The sequence below is a fragment of the Piliocolobus tephrosceles genome, chromosome 1 (genome assembly GCF_002776525.5).
Source record: "Piliocolobus tephrosceles isolate RC106 chromosome 1, ASM277652v3, whole genome shotgun sequence".
Taxonomy (NCBI): domain Eukaryota; kingdom Metazoa; phylum Chordata; class Mammalia; order Primates; family Cercopithecidae; genus Piliocolobus; species Piliocolobus tephrosceles.
The window spans coordinates 136,414,267-136,427,152 of NC_045434.1; the positions used below are offsets into that span (position 1 = coordinate 136,414,267).

The 12,886-nt window shown below is 36.5% G+C and overlaps 1 protein-coding gene across 1 annotated transcript in view; it reads left to right on the plus strand.

Moving 5' to 3' along the window:
* The window catches only part of COL24A1 (collagen type XXIV alpha 1 chain), a 391,289-nt gene extending 378,653 nt beyond the window's left edge, over positions 1-12,636 (plus strand). Inside the window, exons 58-60 of the mRNA XM_023207327.3 lie at positions 6,359-6,468; positions 8,903-9,118; positions 11,181-12,636. Coding sequence (XP_023063095.2) covers positions 6,359-6,468; positions 8,903-9,118; positions 11,181-11,327 — 473 coding nt within the window. The 3' untranslated portion in view covers positions 11,328-12,636. The remainder of the gene's footprint in view (positions 1-6,358; positions 6,469-8,902; positions 9,119-11,180) is intronic.
* Positions 12,637-12,886: the final 250 nt, after the last annotated feature.

Consider the following 12,886-nt stretch of genomic DNA (forward strand, 5'->3'; position numbering starts at 1 on the left):
ATTCAAAGTCTACCTTCCTCATAAGAGAAATAACTAAATGGTGTGGATTGTGCAGTATTCATAATATCTTTATGCCCCCAAATACTTTCATCACTAGAATATGATAAATGCTATAAGGAAAAACAAAACAGCAGGGAAGGGGGACTTGATAGGAAGTGGAGCACAAGATACAATTTTTAAATAGAATGATCAGATAAGGCATCTATGAGAATGTGACATTTGGGTGATATCAGAAGGAGGTAAGAGAGCAAGCCACAAGAAATCTAGAGAAAGAGCTTTCCAGGCACAAAGAATAAATGCAAAAGCCCTGAGTCTTTGAGTATACCTAGCACGTTTTAGAATTAGCAAGAAAGCCAGTATGAATGGAAGAGAGTGCATATGGGGGAGAATGTTAGGAAATTAAATTAGAAAGATATCAAAAAGTCAGATTATACAGGACCCTCTAGAGTACTCAGAAGTCTCTGGCTTGTACTCTTAATAAGATGGGAAGCCACTGGAAATTGCTGAGCAAAGAAGTGACATAATTTGGCTAAGATTTTTTAAATATTACTCTAGCTAATATGTTGCAAATATAGTGAGGAAGACAGGGGTAGAGGTAGAGAAACCATTGAGAAGGATATTGACATAATCCAGGAGAGATAATGATTGGTTGGACTAAAGTTGGTTGCCAAGGGAATGGTAAAAAATGGTTAGATTTTTCAATATGCTTTATTTTAACAAAAATCATTGTTAGCATCCTGGCTAACAATGGAATAGCATTCCATTATTGGAATGCTAAGCATGTGGGAGTTATTTATATCCTACTGCTTAAGGTCATCACCAAGGTCTGATTGCAAAAATTCAAAAAAATGACAGCCTCAGGAATAAATGGGTTAAGGTAGAGCCAGCAGTTTTTGTTGATAGATTGGACGTGGGCTATGAGAGAAATAGAATGGTAAAGGATGACTCTAAGGTGTTTGTTTGTTTGTTTGTTTTTACCATAGAAGGGTGAGATGTTGTTAACAGGAGATGCAATTTTGGAGAAAAGATCAGGAGTAAAATTTTGGGTATATTTACTTTGAGATGTCTCTTAGACATTCAAGTAAGACTGTCAAGTAGGTAGTTGACTACTCAAGTTGAAGGTCAAGAGGGAGGTCTAAGTAGGGATAGAAATTGTGAAATAATTTGCATTTAATTGGTATTTAATGCCTTGAAACTGCTTAAGACTACCTAGATAGTAAGTAAAGGAAGAAATGAGGTCTAGGCCGGGCGCAGTGGCTCATGCCTGTAATCCCAGCATTTTGGGAGGCCGAGGTGGGCAGATCACGAGGTCAAGAGATTGAGACCATCCTGTCTAACACAGTGAAACCCTGTTTCTACTAAAACTACAGAAAAATTCGCTGGGTGTGGTAGCACGCACCTGTAGTCCCAGCTACTCAGGAGGCTGAGGCAGGAGAATCACTTGACCCGGACGCTAAGGTTGCAGTGAACTGAGATCACACAACTACACTCCAGCCAGGCCACAGAGTGAGAATCTGTCTCAAAAAAAAAAAAAAAAAAAAAAGGAAAAAAAGAAATTATGTCTAAAAACTAGATCCTAGGGCTCTCTAATGTTTAAAAATCAGAAAGGTGAGGGCGAACTAGCAAAGAAAACAAAGGAGCAGCTATCACTGAGATAAGAGGAAAACTAGATTAATGTGGTGCCCTGAAAATCAAGCAAAGAAAATGTTTGCCAGAGGAGGAGGGAAGGGATTAACTGAGTCAATGTTAAGTAAAGCAAAGACTGAGAAAGACTACTGAATTTAGCAATGCAGACATCATTGAAAAGCTTCATCAAGAGCAGTTTAGAGGAATGGTAGTAGTTAAAACCTTATCAGATTTTAAAAGAAAAGGATAATGCTAGGAACTTTTCATTCCCAGTAATGAAACAGGTAATTCGTATTACCTGGCTAAATTAATTTTTTAAGTTAAAAGCATAAAATAAATAACAAACAGCAATGAACTTCCAAGCTGAGACTTTAAAGGAGACAGCAGAAAGTGAACCCAACATTTAGAGCTACTTTCGCCCCCAGTATGTTGAGAAGCTTGGTGGCTTCAGGAGGTAGGGGTCAAAAGTTAGAATCTGTGGCCCACCAAAGGTGAGGACTTAGGCTTTCAAAGGCCTGCACTCTAGTAGTAAGGATAAACTGGAAGAAAACGAACATTCATACAGACTGTAGCTTTGCTTCACATCATCTGGATAGCTCAGAAAATCCCGAACTTTGAACTTGTATTAAAATGGTTCCAAACTGCTGGAACCGCCTGTAACTCCAGAGGGAGTGAACTGGAAAGAGAAGAGAAATGAAATTATGGAGGAGATGCAGTTGTTGGTAATAACAAAAGCTAGGATAGGATATGGCCTTGGAAGTTAATGGTTAAAGTAAGGTATGAGGGTAGGGGGAGGGTACAAGGTCACTGGTGGAAAAGTAAGAGGGTTGGGGAGGAGCCACCGCACCCAGCCAACTTTTGATATTTACTATAGTAGAAACCAAAACAAATTTTAAAACTATTCATGTGGCCGGGCGCAGTGGTTCACGCCTGTAATCCCAGCACTTTGGGAGGCCGAGGCAGGCAGATCACGAGGTCAGGAGATCGAGACCATCCTGGTGAACACGGTGAAACCTCGTCTCTACTAAAAATACAAAAAAACTAGCCAGGCGTGGTGGCAGGCGCCTGTAGTCCCAGCTTCTTGGGAGGCTGAGGCAGGAGAATGGCGTGAACCTGGGAGGTGACGGAGCTTGCAGTGAGCGGAGATTGCGCCACTGCACTCCAGCCTGAGTGACAGAGTGAGACTCCGTCTCAAGAAAAAAAAAACAAAAAAAACAAAAAACTATTCATGTGTCAATTGCTTTACAATATCAACAAACCCATTATATGTTAATATATTTTTCTAAAACTTAACTATATTCCCCAAAACAAAAAAAAATAATGAGAAGGGTGACCCAGTTTTACACTTTTGTGCATTTCTGTAATGTCTGGATTAATAGATTACAGCTAAATTCTCATATTTGTTTTAAGATAAGTCTTCTATAGGAACACAGTTTATTCACTATAATAAGAGAGAAGGCAGGCCAGGTGCCATGGCTCACGCCTGTAATCCCAACACTTTGGGAGACCGAGGTGGATGAATAACTTTAGCACAACATTTTTTTTCAATAAGTTTGAGACCAGCCAGGCCAACATGGTGAAACTTCATCTCTACTAAAAATAGAAAAATTAGCCAGCCATGGTGGAATGTGCCTGTGGTCCCAGCTACCCAGGAGGCTAAGGTGGGAGGATCTCCTGAGCCTGCAGGGGGTGGAGGTTGCAGTAAGCCAAGATCATGCCACTGCACTCCATCCTGGGTGACACAGTGAGAGAGAAATTCCTATTTCAAAAAAAGAGAGAGAGAGAGAAGGTAGAATATATGTGCACAAGCACAGATATATGGATAGATATGATAGTGGGAGTTTATATAAGTTACATAAATTTTCTTCAGATTCCTTCAGTTGTCTCATTGAAATTGGAAGGTTATGAGTTAAGGATAAGAATGAATGAATAGGTATAAGATAGTTAACTGTCTTAGTGATAGAAGGAATAAACTCTGGAAACACCATATTACTGTCTAGCAACTTTACAGACACATTTGAATTTGAAGAAGGCCCATCATAACAGTTGTGTTTTTCTCCTACCACTTTTTCTCTGTGCAGGTATAGGCACAGGTTAGGGAGAAACTTATGTAGGATTGGGGATTTATGAGACAAGTAGAGTGAAATGAGGCAGGGCAAGGGTGTTAAGGAAGTTCATAAGGACATTACTACAGTAAAGGATTGTGGATTTTTAAGCTGGGTAAGAAGGGAAGTGAACATATGATCATTAGGGACAATGAAAAAGTGATAGTAGGTCCTCATGAAAGTGAAGAATTATTGGAGTTAGGACACCAGAGGGAGTGAACTGGAAAGAGAAGAGAAATGAAATTATGGAGGAGATGCAGTTGTTGGTAATAACAAAAGCTAGGATAGGATATGGCCTTGGAAGTTAATGGTTAAAGTAAGGTACGAGGGTAGGGGGAGGGTACAAGGTCATTGGTGGAAAAGTAAGAGGGTTGGGGAGGATACAGTTCAGGGAACTGAAGGCCAACATTTTGAAAGCATCATCTACATGGATTTAAAATCACCAAGAATTAGGTCATAAGTAGATTTTCTGCAAGCGATAATAGGCTAAAATTGTCAAAGAAATATAGTAAATGATTACACCAGGAGGGACTACTGAGTGATAGAATGTGATTATAGTAATTTCAGTATAGAGTGTTTTCAGGGAGAAAGTGGAAAGAATGGTCTGGAAGTAGCAACGAAGAGCAAGAAAGATGCCTTCCCACCTTCAGGAATAACACTGTGGAGGCTACAAGAGAAGCAGTGTCCTCAGGGAAGAGCTAGTTTTGAGTCAGAACATTTAGGCTCACAAAAGATATATCATGGTGCAGGACTTTATCTCTAACTCAGCATACCTTGAAAGAAATTATGGAGCCCTTATCAGTTCACCATTGTAGAATATAACACCTGAATTCAAAGCATTTCACCCCATATAACAATAAAAATTTGCTTGATGAAAAACCTGTTATAAAGAACTTTTTTATTATTAGCTCATATAGTAGTCAGATAGTATTTCTTGGAAGACAAGAGAAGGTGAAAGAAGATATATGTTTACTCCATTAGGTAAGACTGGAAGCCCTCATCGGTTTCTGATGAAAAATTCAGCTGTAGTTTCTACAAACTTTATGAAATATTCAAAATTCTGAAGATAAGGGACTAGGAATGGTGGACCTCCTTCACCCCTTTCTTCTGTATTTCAATATATCATTGGTTCTCCAGATGTGATCCTGGGCCAGAATTAGATGCTGTTAGACATGCAGATTCTTAAGCCCCACGCTAGACTTAATAAATCAGCAACTGTCAAGGGTAGGGCCCAGCTATGTGTGTTTTAGTAATGGTTGATGCACACTAAAGTTTGAACACTGCTGCAGCTGAGGACCATTTCTACCCTTTGAGCTACCAATTCAGCAAGTAAGCATTTTGAGGGATTAGTAGAATAGTAGAGAGGAGAATATTTGAGGATGTTTTGGAAGCTAGAGGAAGCTCAGGATGAGCTAGAGGAATCTTTGCTATGGAATAAAAGTGAAATGAACAAGGACTTCTGCCTACTGTAGAAAAAATGACATTTGACAAAAACTGTTGAATTTTCTTGCCTTTTAACTCAGGAAAACAGGGCTGCCTTATTAAAAAATTCCTGTCCCTTGTATTTGGAATAAGATGCTATTTTACTATTCTCAGTCTATTAATCTGGAATTAACATGCTAGCCCATTGCTTTTCAATCTAAGTATTTTCTGTAGTCTGAGTTTAGGCCCAGTTTTAGTCTCTTGGGCACTCAATGGAGTAAAGACTGGTAGAATTTCACTAGCTATAGGGACTTCAGTTTTTCCCACTGAATGATAAAGTGGGAAAATCTGAAAGAGTACAAAAATGATAAACATTTAATTGTATGGTTTTTTTATGAAAACAAAAATTTTTTCTTATTTTTATTTTACTTATCAGTATTATACATAAAGATATATTTTTCCTTCAAAAGATCGAAGTTGTTTCTATTATAAAACAAAATGTTCATTTGAAACACTGTAATGATGTATAACAGAAATATACAAATATACTTCATTAAGTTCAACTTTTCTATTAACTATGTAACTTTAAACAATTCACTTTTAGTTGCTGAACACATCTTCTTATCTGTAGAGTGAAGCAATCAATTCAGCAATTCTATCATTTTGATTAAAATTATGAAACACTCAAATTGATAGTTATGTGAAAAATATAGCATTTTTAGTATGGATTTTACATAATGCTTGCAGCATTCATTCATTCACTAAATGTAAATATATAATCTTCTAAGTTTTTAACAGATAAGACTGTGATAATATGTATTTAAAGTATCATGATAATTTATAAGGATGTGGCTGGGCACAGTGGCTCACGCCTGTAATCCCAACATTTTGGGAGGTTGAAGTGGGCAGATCACTTGAGGTCAGAAGTTCAAGGCCAGCCTGGCCAACATGGTGAAACCCCATCTCTACTGCAAATACAAAAATTAGCTGGGCATGGTGGCACATTCCTGTAATCCCAGCTACTCAGGAGGTTGAGGCATGAGAATCACTTGAACCTGGGAGGCAGAGGTTACAGTGAGCCAAGATCACACTACTGCACTCCAGCCTGGGTGACAGAGTGAGACTCTCTCTCAAAAAAAAAAAAAAAAAAAAAATTACAAGGATTATGGCATTTAATAACTTTATGTTTTATTATAAATTATTAGGAAAATACTGGATTGATCCAAATCTCGGCTGTCCTTCAGATGCCATTGAGGTTTTCTGCAATTTCAGTGCTGGTGGCCAGACATGCTTACCTCCTGTCTCTGTAACAAAGGTATGTTACTGAATTTTAAAACATATGTTGTTATATTGCACAGTGTCAGTGAAAAATTATTTTTAAAATTCTCTTTAAATAATTATGAATTTTAAGAATGAAAGCAAAGATTTTTCTCTATTATGTATGAGAAATAAATATGTTATTTTTAAAAACTAGTTAATCACAGTAAATCTTGACATTTTGATTGTGTCTTTTTATGATTTGGCTTAGTTTGCCTTACTCTACAGATCATGTTTTTTAAATTCCTTTTAAAATTGTACAACATATGCTATGTTTTTATGCATATACACACATTAGAAATTTCTTAAACAGCTGTAGTGTTTGTAACCAGTAATCAGTTACCTGAAGGTTTGCTGAAAGTTATATTATAATCATTAAAAAAGAGAATTTTGCCACAAAATCTTGCTATTTTTGGTTATTAGGCACACAATAACCTTTCTTAAACATCCACAGAATACCACTAAAAACTTCTTTCATGAAGAATTCTATACATCAAACGTTTAGAACGAATGCATGTTAGTTTGTTAAACTAACATATATTGTAACACTGGGAGTTATAACAAATATTTATAAAACTTAAATCCTAGCTGTACCTATAACATATATTGAAACCAAAACTATGTTTCTTTATTTTTCTGATTAAACCAGCTTGATTTATGATCAAGAATTTCTCATTGACAAAGAACTGATACATGTGCCTATTGTGTGTTTTGTTCATCATAAAAAAACAGCAGATAAAATTCAATCTCTTTAGCTGCTTCTTATTGAACTGCCCTCTCCTCCTAAAACACCTCTCTTCATTAACCAGGGCATTCCATCAATTTATCTTAATAGGCATTCACCATTATCACCCCTGAAATAGAAGAGGGAAAGATTCTTCCATTCCTAGGGAATCATGAACCTCTAATAAAGAGCAGCATGATAGTCCTACTTCCAAAATATCCATATCATTATCCTCATTCCAGTGGAAATTGGCCCAGGATTATCCAGAAGGAAAGAAGATGGGGCTGTGTGAACTGTGCAAAGGAAATAGGAGCAGTGGGGAAGCGGCACTCTAGTTCTTTCTGTGACTGAATCACTTCCCCCATTTCTTTGATTCATAAACTCAACCCAAGGAAGACCAGAGAAGTGCTAGGACTAACAGTAGAGTTGGAATCAGGGACTGGGGTTCTAGTCTTTATTCCTCTATTAACCTAGGGAATAAAACTGTGATCCACCAGAGGGCCTGCTCTGTGCCAGGCACAATGCTAGGTAAATTACATTTGTCATTTTTAATCCTCATAACAACCATGCCAGATTGGTGTTATACCCCACTTTACTGACAGGGAAATTAAGTCTCAGAAAGCTTAAATATTTTTTGCAAGTTTCCGACTCTGATCTGTAAAATGAAGGAATTGAATTACTTAAATTCTAACGTTCCTTATTATCTTTCCATGTGTATGCCTTTCTTTTGCTTTTCCTCTCGTTTTGTTCTTTTCTGTTTTTCTTTTTGTTGTTATTTTTTCTTCTACATTACCTCATAACTGATATTTTTCTAACTTTATGCTTGAAAATTAGTACAAATTCCTCAGTAGGAACCATTTCTGTTCACTTACATTATGACCGTATCCCTGCTTGAATAATGCTAAAATAATAATAATAATAATGCCTGGAGCTATAGGAAGATCTGCCTTTCTGTTCAAGCCTGGGGAACGTGCAGTTTTCTTAACTCAGATACTGTCCTATATTGTTCATTGTATTAGTTAACACTTGTTTATGCATTTCATTCATTCATTCAATAAATATTTATTAACGATCACTGTGTGAATGAAACTACATTAGGGGCCGGCAACACAAAGAATAGGGTTCTGTCCTTGTCCTTTAAGGCTCTCGAACTTAAAATTACTCAACCAGATTATTGTTACAACTTGTAACTCATCTTTGGTAAGTCTCACAAAAAAAAAAATATCAAAGGCAGAGACAGAATCTCAGATTTTTATTTAAAAAAGTATTAAAGCATTAACCAAAAGCAAATTATTACTACATTTTATATAATGTGAAAATTATCTTTATTTTATTAATATTATATGTAGTAGCCTGATGATATGAACTGGAACCAGTCCATACAGGCTCAGGAAAGACAATTGTTAACATTTCTTCCCATTGCCATGTTCAGTGACCTCACCTTGGTAGTCTGAATTCAGCCATGCCTGTAATCCCAGCACTTGGGAGTGCTTCTACCATAGGAGTCAGGAAATGCTATAAATCAGGGCTTTCCCCCCAAGAACCAGTGGTTAAACATTTACCAGCACACCACTGACTGGCACTTCAGTTCCAAGGAAAAGAGCTTTCTGGAGGCTGCCTTTGAAGGACTTTTCCTCAGATTTTCCTGAACTGTGAAGTTTCTCAATTGCCACATGTTATAACCTGCATATTGTTTCTATGACATTAGCTGGAGTTTGGAGTGGGGAAAGTCCAGATGAACTTCCTTCATTTATTGAGTTCGGAAGCCACCCATATCATCACCATTCACTGTCTAAACACCCCAAGGTGGACAAGCACACAAACAAGTGGCCCAGGATTGCCTACTGGTTTCAAGGGATGGAATGGCCAGATTTTTAAAGTAAATACTCTACTTGAACCTAAAGTGCTTTCAGATGACTGCAAGGTAAGGAAATGGCACTTTTAGAATTGTTCAGTGTAACTAACTTAAAAGTGATAAAACCATAAAATTAGGATAATTAGAGTAAGACTTTAATTACAAACTGCAGATACAGAAGGGTAGTAAGTTTTAATGTGCCTGACTTGTAACTGCATTTTTTAGAATCAATCATTTGTTTATATCATACCTTATCAACTTGTGTCATACCAATTGGTCTTAGAGTTTTACATGCAAAACAGGTGTTAAAATGTAAATTTAATTTTTATTCCCCATGTGAAATAATTATACCTGGATAGATGGATAGATAGACAGACAGATAGATAAATGATAAATAGATAGTGTATTTGGATAAATATTTTCATGTGTTTTCACTGCTGTAATTCTACGTCTCGTGATTGCATAAAAGGCAAGTTATAGAGGCAAGTAAGTTTTATTTCATTCTGTCAATCCCTGTACCTGATACCAAATATGGGTATAATTACATATTGGCTGGCCCCACCAGTAAGTATTTGATTGTAGCCTATATTTTTTTCCATTAAAACTAAATAATGGAGCCAGGCGTGGTGGCTCATGCCTGTAATCCCTAGCACTTTGGGAGGCCTAGGCAGTCAGATCACTTGAAGTCAAGAATTCAAGACCAGCCTAGCCAACGTGGTGAAACCCCATCTCTAGTAAAAATACAAAAATTAGCCGAGCATGGTGGCAGGTACCTGTGATCCCAGCTACTTGGGAGACTGAGGCAGGAGAATCACTTGAACCCAGGAGGCAGAGGTTGCATTGAGCCGAGATCGCACCACTGCATTCCAGCCTGGGCGACAGAGTAAGACTCTGTCTCAAAAAAAAAAAAAAAAAAAATTAAATTAAATAATGGGGCTGGGTACTGTGGGGCACATCTGTAATCCCAGCACTTAGGGAGGCTGAGGTGGGTGGTTCACGTGAGGCCAGGAGTTTGAGACCAGCCTGGCCAACATAGAGAAACTCCGTCTCTACTAAAAATACAAAAATTAGCCAGGCATGGTAGCACATGCCTATAATCCCAGCTACTCAGGAGGCTGAGCCGCAAGAATTGCTTGAACCTGTGAGGCAGAGGCTGCAGTGAGCCAAGATTGTGCCACCGCACTCCAGCCTGGGCGACAGAGTGAGACTCCGTCTCAAAAAAAAAAAAAAAAAAAAAAAAAGACTTAATGAGTGAATTTAACGATACTTTGTTATCATACCAAGCTTATGACTTTAGACAAGTAATTTATTTTCAATGAGCTTCAATCGCCTTAACTTTAAAACAAAATTTATAGCTTAAATAATCTCTAAAGTTCCTTCAAAATTTAAAATTTGTGTCATAATAATTCTGTGAATAAGTGAATTAGCTCCTAAATAACAGCTCCACAAAACTCATCAATTGTGTTTCTGTATTGTGTCTGGTTGAATCTTAATCATCGGATATTTTATGATATGTTTTTGTTCCATAGAATTTATTAGAAACAGAAGAGCGTATACTAATAAGAGAAACAGAAAGCCATGGAAGGAAGAGAAGAAAGAGGGAAACTGTACAAATAGAGAGCTACAGAATGGGGGAGAAAAAAGAAACCTAAAAGACGATTGCACATAATTATAATTTTAATTATTTCTGACTGAGGTGATTCTGTTTATTTTCTACCTAAAATGCAGATGTTGAAATAGCTTGTTCCCTTTTATCAAAGAAAAATATCCATCCTGAGGAATCAGTCCCAAATAAAGGAATACAGAACAGATGGTTATTACTCATGTTAGGAATATTGCAGTCTTTTAATTCATATCTGGTCCAATGATTCACAGAGAGTTGAAGCAGAAGCCTGGCCTTAGCCTCTGGAAGTGAAAAATTAGAGCACACAATGCCATCCTAAAGAAAGGAATAAGTCCAGGTTTTCAATTAATAGTAGTAATTTTATCATTTATTGAGCATTGTTCTAGGCACTTTCCATTCATTATCTCTAATCCTTAAAACAAGTTCACATTATCTGTGAAAGGCATTGTCTACTGAAAGTAACTGCTAATGAAATGCATATGAAAGCATTTTGTTCTTATTTTACAGATTCAAGATGGCAGCTGGCATAAGGCAACATTTCTTTTTCACACCCAGGAACCTAATCAACTTCCAGTGACTGAAGTACAAAAACTTCCTCATCTCAAAACTGAACGAAAGTATTACATTGAAAGCAGTTCTGTATGCTTTCTGTAAAGTCTCTGAATTAGTTCCGAATTCAGGCTGTTGGCCAGGTAATTGCTGCAGAGGGAGAAATGAGACAGAAAGATACTGTCATTATGAAATGTATGTAATAAAGCATTGGCTAAATCTTAAAGAATCTCAGGAAGAACAGACTTCCTCCTAAGAAGGAGAAAAGGCATTTTTAAAGGACTATGATTGATAAAGTATTTAATTCTTTTAAAAATTATATTGATCTCAGCTTTCTTAGAGAATTCCCTAGAACTAAAAATGTATAAATATGGAATTCTTCAGGGTATCTTTTATTTTTGACTGAGTGCGTAGTACCCATTAGACAGCTGGAGATGCAGAGCACTATGGAGCAATACTGGCTAATGCTTCCAAATGTGCACTGCTTCTGTCTAAAAATTACAAGCCACAGTCTAATATGCCTTATTTTCCAAAACACTAAGCTGTATTCAGGTCCCTGATGGGCATATACATCTTAGCCGGTGATACACTACCTCTTACGTGTTGCCTCTTTGTGTTGCTTGGTGCTCTTTCGAAAACAAGGTGCTTATGGCTTTCATAGACTATTTCCTTTTTCATCTTTATCACTCTTTAAAAGTGTATGTACTGGTTACATCAAGATATGTTTTGGTTGTTAGTACTTATTTTAAATTGTTTGGTCACACACTTAATAACACGTAAAACTATTTATGTGAAATCCTTGTTTTATTTTAAAATTCTCTTTGTGTATATGGAATCAAAGCCAGCACATTGTAACCTGTGCTTGTGCACAAAAGAATTGGGAGATTTCTTTGTTTTTATTTTTTAAATTGTTGTAAAAATTATTATAGGCCAGCTACATCTAGTAGTAGGTTTGGGGTAGAGATTGGGGGTTGTGCCATACTGTTTTTAAAGTTCATGATCATCTGGAATGATACTTTGTGTATATATATTTTGTAAAGTTTTAATTCAGCAAATTTTTTTAAATTGCTGCTGTTTTAAATTATAAAAACTTTGTATTTCTGCTTTGTAGAAATTATATGTTTTTGTAGTATTCATTGATTTTCTTTCACTGTACTTAAATCTAGTGTTAGTACTTAAAAAAATTTAATTTACCAGTCTTTAAAGCAACATCCAGGAAAAAAAAGTCTTTTCCCATTTAAAATAAGCTCAGCCAGTTCAATGTCTCCTTGTTATCACAGAAATGTTAGTTCAATATTGAAAGAAAAATATTATACCTCTTGGTATCTAGAAAAGCTTGTTCATCCATTATAAATATATCTTTAGCCACAGCAAACCACACTTAACCTATCTATAATAAAAATGTGCTTTAAATCATTTTGGGTGGTATTTGTTTTTCCTCTTTCATTACAATATGCTTTTATTATTTATAATAGCCCATCTGGCATAGCCTTTCTGTGTTATGTATATCTATATTGTTAAGAAATATCTTTTACATACCTGCAAAAGGATTATAGGACCTATTTCTATGACAAAAATAAACTCTCACATATATGATCAAATGACTTTCAACAAGTGTGCCAATACCATTCAATGGAGAAAGGACAGTCTTTTCAACAAATGGT